The 24890-nt window shown below is 39.7% G+C and overlaps 1 protein-coding gene across 1 annotated transcript; it reads left to right on the top strand.

Annotated features, from left to right (window-relative positions):
- The first annotated feature begins 16159 nt into the window (after positions 1 to 16159).
- On the top strand, positions 16160 to 24243 carry LOC590358 (hydroxyacid oxidase 1). The gene is made up of 8 exons (XM_789964.5): positions 16160 to 16422; positions 18354 to 18505; positions 19371 to 19644; positions 20372 to 20544; positions 21897 to 21988; positions 22370 to 22531; positions 23391 to 23460; positions 23868 to 24243. Exons 1-8 carry the CDS (start codon positions 16274 to 16276, stop codon positions 23924 to 23926), a joined length of 1131 nt encoding a protein of 376 aa, XP_795057.3. The 5' UTR covers positions 16160 to 16273; the 3' UTR covers positions 23927 to 24243.
- The last annotated feature ends 647 nt before the right edge of the window (positions 24244 to 24890 follow it).

Raw genomic sequence — 24890 nt, 5'->3', positions numbered from 1 at the left:
TTTTTATTTCCTACCTTTCGCAAGAACAAAATGATGTTTCTCTCGACCTCTCTTCATGACCATACCTTCACTCTCTTTCTCTCCAAATACCTCGTTCTAACACACAAAGGGATTAAAACAAAACCAGAAAGTTATATTGATATAGGCAACACGTGGTACACATTTTTATTAATTTATTGTTTGAATCAACAAGTGACACTTAACATAATCACAAATGTCATGTTTATTCCTTTGTACAGTATTCAATAGTTATCAACAACAAAAAAAAAGAATGAAATAGAGGAATAAAATACCTATACCATGCATTGAATATGCATTACACAAATAAAGGTGCGGAATTAAATGGAATAAGTATACCAACCTACAGGGCACTAAATGGTATAAACGTTGTGGATGTGTGTATGAGTGTGTGATAACAGAAGAGAAATAGAGGTGCATATAATAATGTATGTGAAAAAGAAAGAGGAAGAGTGAGTATGTGAGAGAGAGAGAGAGAGAGAGAGAGACACACACACACACATAAAGAGAGAGAGAGAGAGAGAGATGGTCATAGAAATAGAGAGAGATAGACACAAAGTGACCAATAAAAGAGGTAGGGTTAGAGAGGAAGAGAGAAAAGAAGAGTAAAAGAGAGAGAGAGAGGGGGGGGGGTAAAAGAGAGAGAGAGAGAGTACACAAAGTGCAAGGGACAGACACGGTTTTTGACATGAGAAATATGGGACAATCATTGCAGATATGAAATTCATATGAACCCTATTTCAATTTCAAAATTATGAACCCTTTTTTCATTTTCAAAATTATGAACCCTACTTCACTTTTGGAATTATGAACCCTTTTTCTTTTTCGGATTTATGAACCCTATTTCATTTTTGGAATTTGAACCCTTTTTTTTTTGGTTGGAATTATGAACCCTTTCTCATTTTCGGAATTATAAACCTTAGGAAATAGGAACCCTAATTAATTTTTGGAATTATGAACCTTCGGATAAACGAGCTTTCGGAGTAATGCAACAAGTGTTCGGAATTATGAACCCTATTTCATTTTCGGAATTATGAACCCCTAGTCACGGGAAATTAGTGTTACGGAATTATGGACCTTCGGAATGTAAATTTTACGTTTAACTGATAAGATAATTATGTAGAACATTATAAAGGAGGTGCTCATCATCCGAAGTCAGAGACTTTACGATGATGTATCTAAAACTTAAACCTACCGACAGCTATGAGTCAATTATTTTTAGAAACAGTAAAAATTGTCATGACTAAATGGGCTTCTACATAATTGCTTTGATCTCATAGTTCTCGTTTTTACAGTGTGCGTAAATACATGGGGGGGTCGCACACTCCCCCCCCCCCCCCCCCCAGCACTTGAGCGCCAGGGGAGGGGGCCCATCTCCCAAAAAAGGTAAAAATTAACCCGTTTTTTATCCCGGGCACCCCCTGGATCCGCCACTGGCTACATAAATAGCCTTTGTTTCCCCTTTCAAAGAATACTTCCACCTGTGTATCATGGAGTGCACTGCTTGTGCATAAATAAAATAATAATTATTATAATAATCAGTTTTATATAGCGCTTATTACAATCACTAAGCGCTTCCAAACTTGGAGATTATTACCCCGGCTTAAGCTGTGCTGCGATTGCGGCGCTCTAGCGTGTCAAAGAAATAATTCCTGCCAGGTATCCATTTACATCACCTGGGTTGAGTGTGGCAAATGTAGATCAATGTCTTGCCAAAGGACATTAGTGCCGCGGCGGGTCTCGAACCGCGGACCTTGTGATCGACAGTCCGAATAATGATTGCATAACTTTAATGAGCACGTATCCATTATTTTGTCTCCGTGTATTTTACAATTTGGTCTGCAATGACCTTTATCTGCTCATGCTCAGTCTGTAACTATGATTATATGTTGGGTTTAATACGCCCTATTGGCAAGTTGACCATGATATAGCGCTCTGTAATAAACTGTACGCTAGGGCAGACAGTTCATCAGTTCAGTATCGCTTTAAGCACTCATCGAAATTGAGATATAAATATTTACATTTAAAATATTCTTTTTGTAAACTAAGCTAAACAATTGTGCATTACACCAATTACATCATGCTTTCAAATCATCAATGCATTTACAACGTGAGGTGGTCTACTAAATTCTTGCATTTGTATCTCGTGTTTACATCATAACTCATATACATATATCATAAATATTGCTATGGATCTATGAAGTTTAAAGAATCTGAAATATACAAATTAATTTAACTATCTCGATTAAAATAAGGAAATAGGTCACAATTGATCGACTAAATATCGAGACTACATAACTAAAAGCAAACATATATTAACAGTTCAACAATTTGTTATTTTTTTAAAAACAAAATCACGAAAACACCTATGACGTCGGAATAATTCATGCAACTTGTAGTCTTTTCTCCTTGTGTCCAGTTTTTTTCTTCTCCATCGGTGCATTATTTGCCAGAAAATTAAGGAAATTCGAAAAGAAATCTCTGAAAATTCCGCTATTTCCCTATGCTGATCTATAGCAGTATCTGACATATTGTGAGTAATCTATAGCGGCACTTGAAGTTTACCCAACCGTCTATACTAACAGCCACACAGTTTACATCGGAACCATTGTGCGGAGAACCAGGGATCCAGCCTGAAAGATAAATTTGGTTTCATGATAAAAATGGGATGATAAACTATTAGTCTATAGGCCATTATGCACCCCCCCCCCCCCACTTTCAGGCAAGAAAATTGGTGACGTTTTCCTCTAAGCTGAGACTTTTTACTAGGCCTCGTGACTCTGGCTATTTTCCACCCCAATCAGCGGCTGGGATGAATCTAGAAACCCGGAGTGAACGCGCGATCGAGTGGCGTTATCCGCGAGGCCTTTTGGATTCTGGCTTTTACTGCTCCTCATGAATTATTCATAACCAATCAGAAAGGCCATCTCCCAGTTGGCTTCGTTCGTGATTCATTCATTATCAAAACATGTAAGAAAAGGTAAAAGACGTAAATAAGTTTTGCTTATGGGATGAACATATAAGTGATAAATACAAAAATCACATTCAAATCTATTTTACATGCAAAATTAAAATAAAATAGGAAGCATTTGATGACTTAAGCTAATGATCATTACTGAGGAGGCGCGATAGCTCAGTCGGTAGAGCAGTGGTCTCGTAATCCGGTGACCCGGGTTCAAAACCAAGTCGATGCGCTAGTGCCCTTTGGTAAGGCATTAATTCTCATTACCAGGTCCCTCGGAGAGGACCTAAAGCCGTCGACCGTCTGGTTGCTTACTTACAAGCATCTATGCTTTCTTAGCAGTCAGGTAAAATAACCCCCATCACCATATTTGATAATTAGACTTTCCCTGTATATAAAATGAAAAGGTTTTAGCCCGTACGTAGGTCGATTCATGTTCGTACTCACGTAGAGTTTACTGTGTGTGTGATGGATACTATATGCGAGGATACGCTACCATTTCGGTAGAGAACTCCAGTCGGAAACAAAGGTTAACATAAGAAATTCCAAACCAGATTACTAAAGGCCTCTTGGCTGAAGCCACTCGCTCTGTCGTTCATTCGGGTTTTCGCGATTAGTCTCTTTTTGGTCGCTCGGCGTCTATCAGACATGAGGCCTTGTGTAAAGGCTATACTCTAAGCTAGTACCATATTAAAGCTATCATAATCTGCCTGTTTACCATAGAGTTAGTGGTGGGTGTGGCCTCCAGAGCCGATGCCATGGTAATGCATCACAAAAATAATGGATCACCCCAACAAATACTACATATTTGTAATTCAACAACACTGAAACAAATCAGAAGTACCTCACTGAAGTTATTTTGGGGATTTGTGATCCCATGTTGTGTCGGAACGATCGACTTCAACTTTGTAAACCAACTTAGCATCATGCATAATTTACATAAATCCAAAGGCCACATGGATAGGCATATTAAACTGCCCAAGACAACATACAATATGCACCCATCGCTAACAGTGTGGTCAATCTTGCGCAATGAACATATTATACGATACAATGCGAATTGCATAATTATTATCAATTGTTGCTAGGTAGGACAGATATTATGTCTTGCCCCACCGAACTATACGTCATGTATGAAATTCACATTCTGACTAATGAAATACAATTACCCGTAACAGAAAAATGCAATAATTTGTAACGAGGCACGTAACAAAGATTTGTGCTTTGAATTTGATTACATTACGCAAATAGTATATTGGAGCGTCACAATAAACTAATGTTTTTGACACAATCATCAAGATCGGCGGTGATTGGTTTTTTTTTGTCATGACCATTTGGGAGCGATGTTTTGATGGAGCTAATAGAGACTTTTAGATTTGCAAGACGAGAACGTGTACTGCTTGGTGTGAAATCCTTTTAGGGCAATGTGACGTCCTTATAAGGCACTGCCATTGCCTTAAAAGGATGTCACGGCCAATTGGGATGACCCTGTCAGGGTATGCATACTGCACAATGTGCATATCTAGTAACGCCCTTTGAAAATTGTCAAGTTTATCATTTGGGTAGTCGCGTAACGAGCATGACAATTTAGCCCTTCGTTCTACGTTTTTGCATTTTGGAGTACTTTTGATTTCACGGGCAAATAACAGTCTGATCTTGATACATTTATCTCAATGATGCGAGGCAGCGTTCAGTCAATATAGCTCTGAGATCTTGCACAATATTTTGAAGTCGAAATATTCAATGTGCGAGGAAGAATATTCTCCTTTTTTCGATGGTGATTTTTTTTTTCTTCTTGAACAATTCCGAACATATTTGCAGTCTTTACTCATTGTCGTATTTTCTTAATTTAAAAGAAATTCCAGTAGGATGTTCTCTATCCCCCCCCCCCCGGCCCCTCACCACGATCACCGCCCGTCATTATCAACATCTTTGCAGTTGCATACTTGCGTCAAGGAAGATTTTTGTATTCAATGACGAAGTTTATAAAATAAGGCCGTGTTTTAATGCATAATTATGAATTGATTATTATTAAATTAATAATTGCTTAATTGGTAAACAAATTTTCAACAAATAACGCAGTTGAAAAAAGGTATTTCCCTCTGAGAAACGTGGGCACATTAAAACATTTAATGATTCAGTTCACCACAATGCTTTGAATTATAGGCTGAAAGTCAAATAAATCTGTGTCAATATCTGTTTCTTATTTTTGTACTTAATTTAGTTATCGCATTGTCTACATAACGCACAATCGTAAAAGCGTTCCTTACGTAAGAAAAAAAAAAGGAGAAAAAAAAAATCTTACGGGTTGTATTCGGGACAGCTCCTGTGCCATCTACGTAGTGTCCCTCGGCTTGTATGTCGTTTAGGTTGATCCATAGAAGCTTTACCAAGTGCCTGACGTGTTTGTACACATTTTCGTCGTCAAATAGGAGAGACGGTGTCTTGTCTCCTGTAGCCGTGCTTATCGGTCTAAGAGAGAGGCAGAAGTCGTGGGCCTCTTGCCAGGATTTCTCCGTATAACCTCGATAGCACTTCGAGGACGTGCATGTCCACTCTGACGCTATAGAACCCAAGGATATTGATTGCTATGTTCTAGTAGATGTTTCATTAAAAAAAGGCAATCACCGAATTTTGTCTCTCCCACCTGTGACCATATTATAATTGTATTAATGTTCCAAAAGAGACGAAAGGAAACTATTTTTATTCTCTAGTCTCACCTCCACCTTCGATCGGTGGGCGAGACAAAAATTCAGTATAATGTGTCGAGAAATTAGAAGAGGTACTTGTGCGCACTTTATGTTTCAATTATTAGATATACTTATCTTATTGGAAGCCTCGGAATAAAGATCGCCTGCCTATAGTGGCCAGTGACACCTCATTATTGAAGCTAACTCTCTCATTTGAATATCCTTGATCGACTGGTCTGACTCTTTTCATAATAATTTATTCCTTAGCTTTGACAAAACATAAAACAATTCAAAGGTGATCAGTGATAATCAATATCTTCATCCTACACTCGTCACAAGTTGAGACACAACTATTCATTTTTGTCCTTAAATTTCCAGCGAAAGTTAGCCAGAATATAAATTCGGAACGATGCTTCACCATGCTCTACAACAAATTATTGGGGTCTATACTTAACGCTATTATGATAATGCAAAACCATTAAAAGTATCCTCTAAAATCTAAAGGAGAGCATCAGTATGAGTAAATAAATGATTCGGCACCCTTTTTTCAACATGGATCACAATATTGTTATCATCAAGGTACCCCCTCCACACATAACACTAAGATATATAAAACTTGTCATCGGTGACAAATGACAGATTTTTTTATAGGCTAGTGAAATCCTTGCTTCTGATTAGTTATCAGCAGATTTGTCACTGATTTTTGTCATTTTTTTTATTGAAAAAAGGCTTTGTGAAACAGGTCCCTGGTGTCCCCCGTCACGGTGGATCTATACTGGGTCATTTAATGTTTCAAATTACAAGATCAACTAATAAAAAGTTGATACCAATTTACCCATAACATTCTAGAACGGTTACCATGATAAATTATAAGAATTTTAGTCTTCTGGTCTTATTTAGTCTCACTTTTCTTTCTGTCTCATAATGGGCATCCACTTTAGAGAAATTGGGGGACATTTGTCCCTTCTCCCATTTTTATATGACATGGAAACGACTATAATTTCCCACTTATTGCAGGAATGTGGAAAATTGATAACCTCACATCAATTTTCGACGATATGGCTGTTATCATGTTTAAAATGATAAAACGAGGAGTAATTAAATAATGAATGCAATAGTTACGTTTGGGGATCAAGCGAATATCAAATGAGTGTGTTTCAAAATTATTATAAGAAGAAATATGGAATTTGTTAGCACCACTTAATCATTTTTTGCAGCATAAAATTTGTAGAAAAAAAGACTGTGATTACATACCGACAGAAACGAGGGTGATGTTGAAAGAGCAGTTAGTGTTTACAAGGCCACTGTTGTCGACCACAAAGTAGACGACGTCGATGGAGCTGTTCACTATAACGTTACCTCCAGGTTCATAGTTAGCGAGGATCACTGCAATTCCGGACGCATCACTGGCCGTTGGTGGCGTCCAGGTGATTGGTATGGTATCTGTCATTGTGACAACCGAGTAAATTCGGTTCGAAGGGCAGGATGTTACCACAGGAGGAGTGGTATCAACTAGTACAAGATGAAGACGTAATTTGTTTATGTTTTATTGTATCTATTCAAACCAGAGGGCTTAGGGAAACGGATAAAAAGATGTTTACTTGATTTAAAGCCCGTCTGCACTAGCTAGTTTGGCCAGGAAGAATTAGACCACCAAGTTTGGTCACTGACAGGTGACTATCTCATCAACTCAGCTCTCAATTAACATAAGAAAAAGAGGATCATGGGGAACAACGGGCACTGCTGTTTTCTATATAGAGGGAGTGAGTAGCTACAAGTAGTGAAGTGGGTCTTTAATATTGTATGGAACGATTACGACTATGAATCCCAATAATATCTCTTCTTCTGCCTCGACGCACCTTTTCTCCTCGACCCCTACGTGATTCAAATAGGCCCATCTTAACATGATCCATGTACATGTCTCTAAGTATTAACATTACATGTGGCGACCCGACGTATGCTTCAGCGACATTTGCTTCAGGGTTTATTTCCTCAAAAATGTAGGGTAGGGTTATAATAATTGGTTTCAGATTGTAGTAGTGTTATAGGAAGAGCTGTCTGTTCATAATGGAAATTAAGACTTAGACTGGTGCAATTATTGTCACAGAAGCAGGTGTCGTTCAATCAACAGTATCGCACTTTATATAAACAGCTTGAATTAATTGCCCATGTATTTATTTTTCTTACTCGTCCTGACGTTGATGTTGAAGGTACAAGAAGATTCTTGGGTTCCGCTCTCAACGGCAAAGGTGTACACAACCTCAGTTAGCCCGACTGGGAATACATCTCCCGATTTATAGTTAGAAGTGACCGAGAGGTTGGTTCCCTCTGTACTGATAGCCGATGGTGGGGTGAACTCTACCGACTTATTCGGGTACCAAGCTCAACGGTTACTTTGATATCATCCACGCAGGCAACAATCATCCCCTGGGTCAATCCAGGCTGACTGATGTCGGTGTCAACTGGTTTAAATATTGATAGATAGTGACTTATGTTAAGTTATAGATAGTTGCTAGCGTGAAGTGAAGTGAAGAATACGTAAGGGTAACCTTCAGTCAAACTTGTCTAAAAAGGCCACTTAGAGGAAACAGAAAAAGTGGCTACTGTAGACAGGTTCTCCCTTATAAAAAAGTACTATGGTAACCATGTTTTTGGGGTCCAAATTACCATCCACCATGGTAATCGTCGTTACCATGGTTTCAAACAATGATTAACAAAGGGACATCAAACAATGTATTTCATTTTTTGGTACCATGGTTACCATGGTGGATGGTAGTTTGAAGGAAAAAATACATGGTTACCTGTTTTTTTTTTGTAAGGGCTACAACACACATTTCGTTCTCAAGGGAAAAAATACCTTTTTTTTGTAGACGAGGTGGCATAAGACAGGTTTTACTGTAATTAGTAAGACATGTTCTTCATATGACTATCAGTTTCTAGAATGAAATACTGAATTCATTTATCGTCAGTCCTAGAAGGACCAATTACCAATTAACATCGACCTGTTAAGTCCCAAGACTAGCTCCCATGGCGCAGGTGGTGGTCGATATTCTTCTTAATTTGCAGTAGGTCTATGATGTGAGCATTGCCTTTGTAGGACAGTGATGCTATATATACAGTGCGTCCCAGAAAAAACGAAACCGAGAAGTATCGATGTATTATCATAACTTAATCACAACCATAATTAATGAATGATACATATTTGGAAAGCTTAGAGTCTCCTCTTAGTTGATGTTGACAATCAGCCATAGACGAGAGTCTTCATGCATGGCTGATTTTCAACGAAACGGAGTTAAGTCTTTTGTCAAATCTGCTTTTTGATACGACAGGCACCCAGTGAAAACGAATTCGTTTGTTAAAATTATGAAAATGTAAGGGCTCCTTTAAACAAACAGAACTCTATTATTCCTCGCTTATTTTTCCTGATTGAGGTGTCATATGAAAGGGCAAAAACTAAACTTTCTAGAAATGTGAATTTTCCTTCGAAATTCAGATACCGCCCGCCAAATGTCTTTTTGGTTTCCTTCCTTCAAATTGATTTTAATCACTCATCACTCATGATATGCATCATCTAAGTAGTATCAACTGAAAGGGGAGACTCTAAGCTTTCCAAATATGTATCATTCATTAATGGTTGTGATTAAGTTATGATAAAACATCGATACTTCTCGGTTTCGTTTTTTTCTGGGACGCACTGTATTTATAAGTGCGAGAATTCTCAACTCTGACATGACAACGGGTGTTCCAGAATATGTATCACATCAACTGAATAAACACACCGACAGCCCAACACACAAGCAAGAACCTGAAGAAGGCCTCACAAGCCGAAAGCTCGTAATAAAATTGTAAAGTACAGCTACGTCTCACGTTCCTAGACCATTTTCTTCACGCCTATATATATATATATATATATATATATATATATATATATATATATACAAGTGCGAGAATTCTCAACTCTGACATGACAACGGGTGTTACAGAATATGTAGGACCTTTTTCTTCACGCCTATATATATATATATATATATATATATATATATATAAGTTGTTGCCTACTAGTTGAACAAATATTGCAGGAATGGCTAAGACCATTCGACGTGCAACAGTTGCCGACAACGACAATAAAGGGCTTTCAAATTCTAGTCGTTCGATCGTCACGCAGCTTGCGAAAAGAAAAAAACAAATCAGAACTAGCTAAAGGCAGTATATGCAATAACAAGTTGTAATGTATCTTTTGGTGTTAAATCTAATCTTGTCTACGTTGTTTTTTATGGGGGCGGGGGCGTCAGGGGAACACTATACATTTGTTTGGGGGGGGGCACATGCCTCTCTTCTGAGTGCGCGTCTGGAACTTATTTTCTCTGCCTAGTGCGCTTAAAGTGTTTATTTTCATGTTCTTTAAATGTAACCAAACTCAAGAGAAGCCGACAAACTTTTTTGTTGCTCTTACGTTCACACGGCTCATCACAATATTCCCCTTGACATCCAGTTGAGCAGTGACATTGATGGCCCGCCATGGTTTCCTCATACCAGTCATTTTCACATGGATTCACGTCGCAATTTGCGAAATATTCAAATGATTTAAGATGGAAGTGCTTTAAGAATTATTGAGGATTCCAATGTTGGAAAAACAGGTTTACAAAATATTGTGTACCACATAAATCGTGATTTCCTGGGATTACAAATATTATAATTTAATTTTTTGTGGACTATTTTATACATAACATGAAATAAGTAAATCAATATACATGCCGAGTCTCGTTAACGAATTAAAAGATGGAAGAGAAGGAAACAGTTACCAGAGAATCTGCACACTCGACGTCCAGGAGGAATGCCTAGTCCTCTCTCCCTGATGGTGTGTACCATACTGCCATTTGGATGTCCTTTCTTCTGACAAACAAAGAACATGGGTATGGTGTAATTCAGGCCGAATCTGTCCGTACAGCTAGTCTTTGTCTCATGGCTGCTTCCATCCGATGACACGATGAAAGCTGTTTAATAAGAAGATATGAGAAGAGAAGTTCCTACAGTTTCACCTAGATCCTCCCTCTTTAAGATCATTTTAGCCGTCTGTGATGATCTAAATTTAATACAACCTTTTCTGATGTACCGCTCGAATTTTAGGTGTTTTTATTTCATGTTTTCTCTGCGAATCACATTTCTCCTAAAATGTTTGTCTACTTCGTTTTCTTTACTAACCTGACTAAGAGCTGATGATCAGCACGAACACAACCTTACATTAAAATATTTTAAATATGTGTTTTTTATTACATGAAACTGCTCATCCAGAAAAGAATGATTAAACTACTAATTTGGATAACTAACATACATGATCCTAGACTACAGAGCAACAATGGTTAGGGACAGAGGTTGAAAAGTAAGTTGAAAAAGGGAACGCAAAGGAGGATTTTAGAAACAGTGAAGTCGAGGTAACAGAAAGAGAAAAGTTTCCAGGATCTTTAAAACATGACCTCTCAATCCGTGGTTAAAGGGTTCGAATCTCAGTGTAGCACTAACTTCCTTTGGGAAAAAATTAATCCATATTTTCCATTTTCCAGGTATAGGTAAATAGGTACCTGACAATAGCTGGGAAGACCAGCAATGGTAGTGGCGAGGCTTCCCTTGATAAACAAAATTATCGTTACCATTATATCTCTTATTTTTTAATATAATTATAATGAATATCAAGCCCGTACAAGCTTTTTTTTTAAGCGGGGGTTCTTAGGGTTGCAACTTTGAGCCAGAAGTGAGAGTGAGGCATTGGGAGGGAGCGACCAAGCCCGAGGAATATTTAGCGGCAAACATGCGGGGGGGCGGGGGTGTAGGGCACAATTATTTCTTTAATCAACACCCCCCCCCTTCTTAAGCAAAGAACAAAATAAGACCCCACAAAAACTAAAAAATATTACTTTGTTAAGGGGGAGAGGGGGGGGGGGTTCGCGCGAACTCCCGAATCCTTAGTTTGTACGGGGGTGTATATATAGCGGTCATTACCTAAAGACAAGCATGTTGCGATGACATAGATGAATTTCAATACACTGTTCTGTTCCATACCCTCTGTTCATGAAGAAGAAAAATATTGCGATTAAATCATTTGTTATTTTATCACACGTTTAATTTATTTGTAAAGCTTTCCCCACTATTTCTAAAGGACCGTCAATACTACTGGGCCAGAAGGGATTAGACCACACAGCGAGGTCACTGACAGGTGGCTATCTCATTAACTCAGCTCTCAACTAACATAAGAAAAAGAGGATCATGGGGACCAACAGGCACCGATCGGGGAAGTTTTCTATATAGAGGGAGCAAGGAGCAACAAGTAGGACAGTGGGGCTTAAGAGTTTATATTGTTATCGTTTAAAGTTTGTGGTTTTCTCGTGTGATTAGTCCTGAATAAGGAATCTTCAGAATAAAGGGGATATAAACGAAGACATAACCCAACGGTCCATTTTCGTGAAACCGCAATCTTAACGAAAGTTATACTCACTTAATCCTAAACCTAACCCGCAAAGATCATCTGAATGTATTAGTCGTAGGAATAATATGAGGATACAGTTTTTTCGCCAGTTATTTACTCACCACTTTGGCTAAGCATCACTAAGAGAGATATCCTTATGATAGGTTGTCGTTATGGTCCGATGGTACCAGCCTGCCGAGGAGAGGACGAAATTAAGATTTCATAATAGTTGTGTTTCACTGAAACGGCATTGAGTTATAACGTTAAGAAAGCCGTAACAAAAACAAGCAAAAATGATTAAAAAGATTAGTTAAGGTGGGACACTTTCACGCCATTACAAAGAGCACACCTCAACTGATTTTCAATTTTAGGCAATTTAAATGGATAAGTGGTACGTTAAAGATTGATGAGACACCTTTTAGCTAGACCCTTCCTTAGGCCTTACGGGTTAGTAGAATGAGACCATTCAAGCAAGGCGAATAAGGCCATTTGGTAGTATTGAAAAGGAGCATTTTACTCTGTCCTAAACAAGAGAGAGTTCATCGTAACTAAACCTATTGTCAGTTATGGCATCGAAGAATCCGGACCTATTAAATAAATGACCAATACAATAATACAAAGAAATTGGGTTGTTTAATTCTTGCTCACCTTGACAACTCAGTAACAAGTGTCAATAATAAATGTGGGTCGTGTTTATTATAATACCACAGACTCACAGAGGGCAGGCGTTAAAATTACATCTATCGGGTCAAACTGACAAACGTACACTCTGCTCTAGAAAGAAAAGATGATGCGTGCCTCTTTGTGGATTACCATTCGGTTATATAGGGTAAATGCACTTTGGAAACTGTTTTTCAAAGGTTTTAGGAGCACTTATCTATCGCCAAGGATGCTGAAGACGTTTATAAAGTATTAAAGGTAATACAAAGTTTTGGTATGGGAGTCACCAATTTGGTTTTAATGAACATATAAGAAGCATATGAGATTTTACAATATTCAATGATCGTTGTCGCAGTTGAAATCCAGTCTAAAGTGATGAAATTGTAAATAATAAACTCTTTATGTTGTATAGCTCCCTCTCAAGACTGACATTTCTTTAGCTTTAAAACAATGTTCTTGACTACAATCAGCGACCGATTTCCTATTCCCGTTTAGAAATTATATATCATAATTTCATATTTAGATTTTCATGGTCACAGCTACCATGGAATGACCATAGGCGCTATTTGGAATATTTAAAATCTACCGGGAGCACCGGTAAATTTTGATTATTCAATTTCTCGAAAACAAAAGTGTTTTAGGGGCTAGATATTCTATTGCTTATAATGCATCCCCAGGGGCTTCAAAATATATCAAATTTTTAAAGAGTTACTATCCATCCAATTTTTCAAAATTGTCCCAAACTTTGCATTACCTTTAATAGTACCATGAGACGCTCAGAGCATTGAAAGAATACATTATACAATTAAGGTACGCATTTACTACAACTGGGTGAAGAGCAGCAAATGTAGAGCCCTTTGTGATCCACGATCCCGTGACCGTTATCCATTGGGCCACGAAACGTCTACATCGAATAGTGAAAGATTTCACCATCTACGTACGAAAAAGAGCGAGGAGTCCAAAATAGAGAGGGTGTGTTTTTTTGTTGATGTGTAGGCGTAAGTGTGAGCGTACACGAGCGTGCCTTCCTGCGTGTGTTCATGTTTGTGTGTGTGCTAGGTGGGTGAGTGGGTGAGAGATAGAAATTATGGAGTAGAGAGAGAGAGAGAGACAAACGAAAAGAAACTGTACTTATTAAGGGATGTCATTTTTGTCCATTCACTGAAGTGTTGAATAGGCTACTCCCTTCGAAGTTGCACTATGCTTTAAAAAAATGATTGAATGAAAATGTAATTCCGCGATGAGATATGTAATTGGTTGGGATATTTTATAAACGATTGCGAGTAATCGCAACCTTTTTTAAAGATTGATACCACCCCCCCCCCCCCACTCCGTGAACGGAGGGATACCATGCGTGTTCCCAAACTCTCCGGCTCGTAACAAAAGAAAAAGGTCTACCCGTATTGACTTTACACACCGGACTTTTGCTGAAAGGGGGGGGGGGGTGCTGAAAAAGGCTCTTATAACAAAAGGAAAAGGTCGACCCGTATTGACTTTACACACCGGACTTTTGCTGAAAAGGGGGTATCGCTGGGAACACGCATATGCGTACCCTAATAAAACACTGAGTGGGGGGGGGGGGGCGGGGACTGATATCAATCGCAACCATGTACATAAGAAAAGGGGTACTGCAAACTTGCGATTGATTTGGATTTGGATCAATCGCACCTCTTTAAAAGACAGGGGCCAGGTCACTGGCATGATGGCAACCAATTCATTTGTTTTCGATAGCATATCTGACAGCCAGCCGGCCGCGATCACTTGTTTTGATGGTTGTAATATAGCTATCGTCTCCAGTGCACAAAAATGTGGACATAATTACCACGTTCTGACAATCGTGATGAACGGAAAAAATAAACAATAACGAAAACAAGCCTTCTTTCAAGAAAAATGGGGAAATTTGCCAGTTTGCCTACCTTGATTTTTCTTCTAACTCTGATTGATTTGAGAGTTTTGGGACGTCCGGTGCGGTGGACGAAGAGAGACATATGGCAGTCTTTACCTGCCGAGTTGAACGTGGTTCCCGTTGGAAAATACAACTTTTGCACCGTTCTTTACAGACAGGAACTGGAGTTGGTCGACTCCCCCCCCCCCTCACACTCCTTGAACGGAGGGATACCACGCGTGTTCCCAAACTCCCCGGCTCGTAACAAAAGAAAAAGGTCTACCCGAATTGACTTTGCACAGTGGACTTTTGATGAAAGGGGGGGGGGTGCTGAAAAAGGCTCGTATAACAAAATAAAAAGGTCGACCCGTATTGATTTTACACATCGGACTTTTGTTGAAAAGGGGGGGGGGGTCGCTGGGAACACGCATATGCGTACCCTAAATAACGCTGAGTGGGGGGCGGGGGACGACATCTTCCTCACAAAACTAGTCTTGGTAAGCTTATTTCTTATTTACCGATAATAATGATATTACAGTTGATGCAATCACACCTTTCCACGCCTAAAATTATGTAAGTACGATTTTTGCTGTTTGTTTGAATCCATAAACGTGCATGATCCCGTTACAAGTAGCATTAGTTATGTGTTTAGTAATCGTGTGTTAATATAATAGTAGTAAATGTGTATTCTGCGAGAATACAAATAATTCAGGAAGGAATTCTACTATTTGCAGAATGATTATGATGAAGATACATTTAAATGATTTTTCAAAAACTTACTGTAAGCTAGCCTATAAACCCTTCGAATATTTGAAATAATAGGACTCATCTCCAATAATAATTATTGTGATCACTATTTTTTTTGTTTGGCCCTCGAAAATTTGAAAAATCATGGGGGGGGGGGGGGGCTATCTCAAAAAAGATAAATTTAACGTGTTTTTACACGTTGTTTTCCTAGGGGGCCGGGTTTTTATGTTCCATGCAGCTCCCTTCCTATTGTAGATAATGACCTAACTTCAAAATGTTTTTCCCTTCAAATGACAATGTGGATACACGCATAAAATCAGTTTAAGTTCATTCAAGAAAAAGGACAGATCTTTACAGGCGCGGATCCCCCACCTGGACTTGTTTTTGTAGAATTTGTTGTAGTTAGTGCTCACACTACCCCCCCCCCCCCCCCCCCCCACTGAGCTAAAAACGGTCTGCGCACTTTACGAATTCCCGGGGGCAAAAATGAAGAAAAAAAGTGCTCTTACCTCCCCCCCCCCCCCCCCCCCCCCCCCCCCCGCTTATTCAGTGGCCGGCTGAGTCATTTGCGAAAATTTTTATCAAATCCTGGACCAAATTTTTAAAAAAAGTGCTCTTACCCCCCCCCCCCCCCCCCCCCCCCTAAAAGTCCCTATTATTAGTCAGGATGAACAATGTCCTATATTTTGGCAAAGAGGGCTTCGTGAAACGCTTATCGGACAACAAGCTTACTGGCGCTGATCCAGTTATCCAAGGAGTTAGACTTATGACTGTTTCGAGAAACGGTGCAGGCCCCAAGTCGATCTCCAACGTATACTGCATATACGCAATAGTTTTCATTTGATGGAAACATGACGACCTCGTCAGGGACCTCATTGACGACCATCGAGGATTTTCGACGTCAGGCTAAGGAGCTGGTGTCATCAGAAGGCTGGTCATTTTACAACGATGCGTCGGGACGGAGATCGACATTTCGAGATAGCATGGCTGCCTTTGACCGGTAGGTGTTTGAAACCTTAAAATTTATCAAACAAACGTTGTAGGTTAGTTGCCTTTATAACATTACGCTTTGTAAACATTTAAACACGGCCCACTGACAGAAATTTATCTGTGATACTGAACCCCTAAATAAAGCGATCGTTTTGAAGAGCATTACACTATTGTACCCGTCAAAATTGCGGCTGTCTGACATCACGACAAAAGAACACTCAATTAATTATGCAATGTCCACTGCAGAAGTGTAGCAGCGCATAACTTAATATTTTTTCAGCATTCCTGAAGCCCCCCCCCCCCCCCCTACAATCACCACTGTCATCCCCTTGATGTGATAGACATGAGGGGAATAAAGTAACCAAAAATCAGATTCACTGTACCGTACATTTACGTAACAATAGAGAATGAGAACTGTACGTGGAGTATGACTGGAGAGGGGCGTTACGAGATAACAAAAATAGGCATTTTCGTAATGTAATCATTACATTCACCTCAATTATATATTTCAATGGTCAGAATGCAAAGTACATGTACATACAATAAAGGCAGAATGTTTGTCCGACTCATGCAGCAACAACTAATGTATGCAGTTTGCATTCTTGTGAGAAACAATAACACGTGAATCTTATAACTCGACGCTTGGTTATCGTGTATACATTTGGATAGGATTGTATTTTTTAATGGCCTATTTTACATGTTGTATGACGGGGAGAGAAGCGTTACAAATTTTTGAATATTCAGGTATGATAGCATAATCATATGACCTGAAACGAACGGGACTATCGTGATGTTAAAAACCCTGTATATAATTGATCTGTATAGTCGGTGCGTTAGGCAAACATAACAAGTAAATAGTCTATTTGGTAGCTTATCATGTACTGCGCCAAGGATATACCATATAATAGTCATAAAATGATTGCCAACCAACAACAAACAATGCCTGCTTCCAAAGTTCATTTATCTATGTCGTTACACATTTACACTGCAAAGGGCACTGTTTATGAAACCTCTTTCCACTAGCGTATTTGGAGGAGAAAGAGGGCAATTTCCCCTTCCTAAAAGATTTCCGGGGGATGCTGCTGCTTTCTTCACCCCTTTGAACGGTCGCTTGTTTGCCACACGAGCAGTTTTGCACAAAACAATATTGAGGGAATTATTGCTTTATGCAATGCACAATGGCTTTGCAGAATTATACATTTCCGGCTTTGATTAGCTCCATGATAGATAATAGACCTATTGATCACAGTAAGTTGCCAATTGTTCTTATATAAAATGATTTGCCCCTCTTGAGGAAAACGTCTGGATACGCAACTTCCTCTTTCATACAAGATGCAATACCTACCTCAAAAAACCAAAGAGAAATCCTCTATGAAACAAAGTAATTTTCATGAATAAAGTGAGTGTGAACAAAAATAACCCGCGAGCAAGGAAGATCCCAGAGCATGCCTGGGTGCCTATTTAAAGTTATAATGGGTTATTACGGAATGATTATATTATAATAAAGTACAATATGATATAAAATAACAATTATAACACAATATGGTTTATATCATGATATATAATAATATGATATAAAATAATATAATTTACCTTTTTTCGGGATGTTTATTTACCTCAAGTGTGAACGAAGCTTAGATTAGCGGATAGCTGCGAGACCACCACTTGCGGATATCCGAAAAGCTGACCTATATTGGAACCGATTTGACAGCGGAGGCCATAACTTAGGCGAGATGAAGGAATACAGGTCAGCGTATTGTGGACTATCATATTTTAGTAATTTTTCTGCCTAGAACTTGTGCAGGTGATATCTACCCCTTTCTCTCTCCCTCTTTCTCTCTCCCTCTTTCTCTCTCCCACTTTTCTTTCTTCTCTCTCTCTCTCTCTCTCTCTCTATATATATATATATATATCTATATGATCATCTCTCTTCAATTCTAGCTACGTGATTCGTCCTCGTATCCTCCGTGACATCACGCAGCGTTCTCTGTCTACGACGGTGTTAGGTCAACCAATCAGCATGCCCATCTGCGTTGCGCCAGCGGAAGCACAGCGATTCGCCCATCCAGACGCCGAAGTAGCATCGGCTAAAGGTTCGTTTGAAGTCAATGGATAATTTCCGTAATGTAATCAAACTTAATGCATAAATCTTTGTTAAAGGGATTGGGTATCTTGGTCTCACATTCTAAACAAAATCCTGGATTTAGTTCATGCTGCAATCATAATTATAAACCTTTAGGTCAGTCAGGAATCACATGACTTTTACAAGCCGATCGCCTGTCTGATTATCAAGATATTTATGATTGAAATTTGAAATTTCAAAAACCGTTTTCCCAACGGTTTTGATTACACTACAATCTTTTGGGACAAATGACTATGGTTAAACCGGCACTTCAAGATAATGATTTGCATTAAATTAAGATACATTCGAAGATGGCATATTACACTGCATGTAATAGGGACCGATACCCAATCCCCACCCCATCCCGACCAACTATCCCTCCACCACATCTTCCCACCTCGCTGACCGACATGCATCATCTAATTGAACGAGGTGTTGTGTCTAGTGGACAAGTCTCCGGTAGGCCTGTGAAACACAAGGCACGGGGTTCGAATCCTGTCACAGCACTCAAGTCCTTTGATAGGACATTTATATATATTTTGCCACTGTAGACAAAGGTAAAATAAATGGGTACCTGGGCCCCGTCTTACAAAGAGTTGATAACAATCGCAACCTATGAAATACGAGATAGGAGACTGCAAACTTGCGATTGGATCAATCGTAACTCTTTGTAAGACGGGGCCCTGGTATGCATCGAGCACTATAACAGTGATATCTCCTCATCAGACTATTCCATTTAAAAAGGAAGCTTTCTTCTTTTAAAAAAATGTTAACAGTGATAATAAATATATAGCTATTAACTCGGTTATCCGTGCTAATGTCAAATTATTTACTAGGAACTGCGGATTCTGGAACCTTGTTCATAATGTCATCATTTGCTAACGCATCCATCGCAGAAGTTTCGCGGGCAGCCCCGGGAGGGTTACGATGGATGCAGCTATATCTCTTCAAAGATCGACGGTTGGCTGAACACGTGGTAAAGGAAGCCGAGAGAGAAGGATTCAAAGCTATCGTTCTCACCGTCGATTTACCTCTGTGGGGAGACTATTCATTCTACAAATCTTCGCATGCAACTTCAGCATCGAGATACTATCACGATCCAAGCCTGAGGTAGTATTATTCTGGATTGTCTTTTAAGCTATGCTAGAGATCGACTGGATCCTTTTAAGGTCCATGTCACACACTAGACACTATTTCCACTGCAGCATAATTCAAGCACATTCGGTTATTATAAACGCAGATAACAGGTCAAGGCGCCATTTATAGGCACAGTCGCAACCCCTTTAAACAGGATACGATGGCCTCGCAATATGATAGAAAATCAGGTTCGGAAACTATTTGCGCAACAACAATTTACACAAACCAATGCGTTCGTATAGAACACTAGTTGCTGGTTTGATCGACAACTCAGGCGCATCCGTAAATGTCTGGATAAAGCCTCTTGCTCATAATGTATTGTCATAGTGTCATGAATTGTATTGAATTATAAAATCCATATTGACGCCTTTTCGCGTAGTGGAATAACGTCTCGTGTACAATATGGGCTTCAAAATAATGAGCGTTGCAGACGAGGAGTCAGTAGGGCCTTTTAGATTTGCACGTCGGCATAGTGGACTGCTACGTGTGACGTCCTTTTATTAGATGACAATAATTCATTATGCACACAAAAAAAAGATTCATAAAATTTCTTTGACAATAATCGTTTGATTTAATTAATTGGAAATTTAATGTTCAACATTTTTTTCTTATTCACGATTCGAATTCGCTATAAGACCTTCATTTTCACGTTTTTTTATGAAGTATTTATCGTCATCACCCACCTTAACTTATCGTACAGACCAACGAATCTAGCCATAGACATACCAGAAGTGCATGATGCCATCCGCTCTGGTGACGTCAACATACGTCATTACCTGGCTCAGCAGTACGACGCACCCAAAACATGGGATGATATCACATGGCTCAAGTCGATAACGTCACTTCCAATCGTGCTAAAGGGTATTCTTACAGGTAAGGAATACCGAACTTTCGCTAAAGTTTGATGATATTACTTGAACACGTAATGGAAGTGGAAAAGAGAAGTGGATTGAGATGGATGTGTGATCATGTGTTGACAAGGGAGATTCTGGGACACCTACCCCCTGGACATCCATCCCCCGGATAACCACCCCCAGACAACTACCCCCAGGCAACTACCCCGTCGCACATCTACCCCCTAGGACAGCTACGCCCGGACAACTACCCCCGGACAACTACCCCCAGACAATTACCCCCAACGACAACCATCCTCTAGTACATCTATCCTAGGGGGTAGTTGTCTGGGGGTAGTTTTCCGGGGGTAGTTGTCCTGGGGGTATTTTTCAAAGGGGGTAGTTGTCCGGGGGAAGTTGTGCTAGGGGAAGTTGTGCTAGGGGGTAGTTGTATGGGAGTAGTTGCTCAGGGGTAGTTGCCCGGGGGTAGTTGTCCTAGGGGGTAGTTGTTCTAGGGGGTAGTTGACTGGGGGGGGGGTATCCTGGGGTGGATGTCCAGGGGGTAGGTGTCCGGATACGGAGAAGGGAAGATGATGAATTGTGAAAAGACCGTGGGATCTTAAAGTGGATGGCATCAAACGGAAAGGAAAACCATTTTGGGGGTGATAGGCAGAGGTGACGATTTCTTCATGACCGGGGGGACGAAATGCGAGGGACGAGGGAGGAGCATATAGTGAACGAGAGGGGCGAAGGCGACGGAAGTGACTGTTATCAGACAGGAAGCGGAATTTCTATATTTTTATAACTCTTAATCTTGTAAACATACAGTGTAAACTGTACTTACGTGATACCAACGGAATACAGATTTTCTACAATATTTACTTGTACATTTTGAAGGATTTTATGCAAGCTAGCGCAACGAGAAGATTTTTTTTTTGCACATGTATACGTCTAAACGCTGCACTCTTTGGCCCTCAAGAGCATAAAAGTGTGTTGCAGTCTTTAGTCAGCATTTGCTATACATTTTCTTTTTTTGCGTTTTTTCAAATTTTTCCGGGGGTGACGGTGGAGGGACGTGTACCCCCGTCCTTCCGTGGTCACCGCCCCTGGTGAAAAGATAAGGTGATCCAAAAGATCAGTACTATGAGGAGGATGCTCGAGATAGGAAGAAGTGGGGGGGGGTGTCATCTTGATGGTCAGTAACCCCTCGTGAGAGGGAAATTGCTGACTTTAGTGATGATGATGATGGTGATATCAGTAACATGTGATTTACAATTGTTTATTGAAATTGCTTTTGTGAGTTAATTTTTTGAAAGTCTTTGTGATGATGTTTAGAACCCCCCCCCCCCCCCCCCCCCCCCCTCTCATATAACTTCTTGATATTTGTTACAGGCGAGGCTGCGATGGAAGCGGCTGATGCCGGAGTCTCTGGAATCATTGTATCAGCTCACGGTGGAAGGCACATGGATGGAGTACCTGCTCCGGTAACGAACGTTGCTTTTTGGGCATTTTTATGGAATGAAAACATGTTAATAAGACTTTTGATGGGCCATTCATTCGATAGGAAAGTTATGTCCCCTTGTGCCTATTCGGCAGGAGGAAAGGTGATGTGGGCCACAAAAGTATTCCCACAAAATTTATGAAATCAACAGAAGTACTATAGGAAGCTTCCTTTTACCTCTAAAGTTGTTTTTGTTGTTAATGCACCCTTCAATCCTACACCACAAAAGACTGCTTTCCCGGCGCCACCTTTCTTCAATCTCCCCCTCAACATCCTCTCTAATTTCTCAAAATTTCATTGCCGTCATGGAAGTGAATTATGTTCATAATCTCGTGCAAGTGAAAGTTTTTTAATCTGTTCACAGATTGACGTCCTTGCGGAAGTAGTGTCAGCGGTCAAAGGTCGTGGGGTTGAGGTTTACATGGATGGAGGGGTACGATCAGGAACCGATGCACTCAAGGCTCTCGGATTGGGGGCACGGGCAGTACTAATAGGTAGACCAGCCCTCTGGGGGCTAGCTTGTGATGTAAGTAGCTGGGAACTCCTGGGCCAGGAGACTGTACCGATCGATCTTACTGAGACTTAGACTTAAACTTACACTAATCCAGGGAGTAGCGTGTGAATATGGAAGGAGCTGAGAATTCACGGTCAAGGAGACTACCGATCGGTCTTACTCAGACTTAGACTAACACGTATAGTCAGGGGAGTAGTGAACGTGTGAATATGAAGGAGCTGAGAATTCACGGTCCAGGAGACTACCGATCGGTCTCACTGAGACTTAGACTTACACGTATAGTCAGGGGAGTAACGTGTGAATATGAAGGAGCTGAGAATTCACGGTCCAGGAAACTACCGATCGGTCTTACTGAGACTGAGACTCACACGTATAGTCAGGGGAGTAGTGAACGTGTGAATATGGAAGGAGCTGAGAATTCACGGGTCAGGAGACTACAGAACGGTCTTGCTGAGACTTAGACTCACACGTAAAGTCAGGGGAGTAGTGAACGTGTGAATATGATAGGAGCTGAGAACTCACGGTCCAGGAGACGACCGAACGGTCTTGCTGAGACTAAGAATTACACGTATAGTCAGGGGAGTATTAATCGTGTGAATATGAAAGGAGCTGAGAACTCACGGTCAAGGAGACTACCGATCGGTCTTACTCAGACTTTACTCTTTCACTGTCTTAGACTAGTCTATGGAGTAGCGTAAGGAGTTTAGAACTCACAATTCATTTAATTACAATCTTGTTCTTCTCGTATACTTATTACAGTTGTACGCATGATACCCGCGGCTAATATATCTATGTTCCGGCACATATAAAAACCTTCATATTTTAGGCACATTTTCATATTTCTATTTCTTTTTCTTTTTCTTTTTCACAGGGTCCGGCTGGAGTTACTAAGGTATTATCAATCTTACGATTCGAACTGGACACAGCTCTAGGCATTTCAGGTAAGTTTACCATGTCTGCCTGTCCAAAATAATTTGTAGTCGATAGAGTTGACTTTTGTTGTTTCATGTTTTATGTTAGGACAGATTATTTGATTTGATTTGATTTGATTTATTTTCCACTCAAATATCCACAAATTAAATGACATATATTAATCATACAGTAATACAATTATAATAGAACAAATGAATACAAATAACGAAATACTGACAAGTATAATGTTTATTGTCTTACAATATCTCTTTGTAGATGCAATATCTAGAGATCGTATATTATCAATATAACAAGCTCTACATACCCCTGAAATACAGAGCAAATAATATATATATATATATTCATTCTGATGGTTGGTACACTTTAAGGATATACATACCTTATGAAATCACTCTGTTTGCTTGATATTTGACAGGTTGCACCAGTATTCAAGACATTCCGCCATCATTGATAGCTCGGAAATCTTACCTATGAATTCACCCTCATCGATCAAACTCCGTCCAGCTGAGAGGAATTGTCTCTCATTCACAGACAAAGCTAAGAGATACAAGAATGTCACTCCCCAGTTCATCTGAGAAAAAACTGGAACTTAGGAGCTGGTTTAGACCGTAATCGTATACCCAACTCTCTCCATATATCGCTCTCTTTATCTCTCTCTCTCTCTCTCCCCACTGATTGGTCGAAATTCGTTTTCTTGCCAATTCATATCCGATCAGATACACCATAAAGTATAGCGTGAGAATTTTAAATTGTGATTTTTCGTTAAAGATGAAGTTGAGTTGTGGTCATGCGATTGCATTATGAAAGAAACGGTGTGGAACCGACCAGAAAAGGTTGATCATCTAGCATATAAGAATGTGTGTGTATTGCAAGGTTCTGGAATCATCAAAATGATAAGAAATTTGGCCAAGTCTTGGTAAAGTTACAAACACTTGCACAGAAAGATGTATATGGGACTTCACGAACACGTGGCGTAAAAAGCCGGCCCCCGATTTTTACGATGTTACATGCATATTTAGAATATGAAGGCATATGAAGAGCCATGCTTTTCAGGGAACATGTCTCAACTGATGTTCTTCGACACTTGCACAATAAGAATGAGTAATGCTCACAAATAATTTTTCACCTCTTCCCAGAACTCAACCTTCTCTTTAATTACTAATTATTGAGCATGTTTTGTGAAATGGAACATGTGATTCTGTAATTGTAATAAAAAACATATGTTTTAAGATCAAAATGGTTTATTCCAATTAGGATGAAAACCGAACTGAAAGAAAAGTAGGGTTGTCCCCCGACCCACTCTCTCTCTCGGCTCTCTCTGTATTCGAACCTATGGATCGAACACCTGTTTGTGTGGATGCACGTGTGCGGAGGGTGTGCTGATATTAGACTTGCCTTTTCTTTATTAACCCTAGACTAGCTTTATTGTATTTACATA

Source organism: Strongylocentrotus purpuratus, unplaced genomic scaffold (genome assembly GCF_000002235.5).
Source record: "Strongylocentrotus purpuratus isolate Spur 01 unplaced genomic scaffold, Spur_5.0 spur5_scaffold_2, whole genome shotgun sequence".
In the NCBI taxonomy this organism is placed as follows: domain Eukaryota; kingdom Metazoa; phylum Echinodermata; class Echinoidea; order Camarodonta; family Strongylocentrotidae; genus Strongylocentrotus; species Strongylocentrotus purpuratus.
Note: the sequence above shows the minus strand (reverse complement) of the source record. Positions and strands in the feature narration are given on the sequence as shown.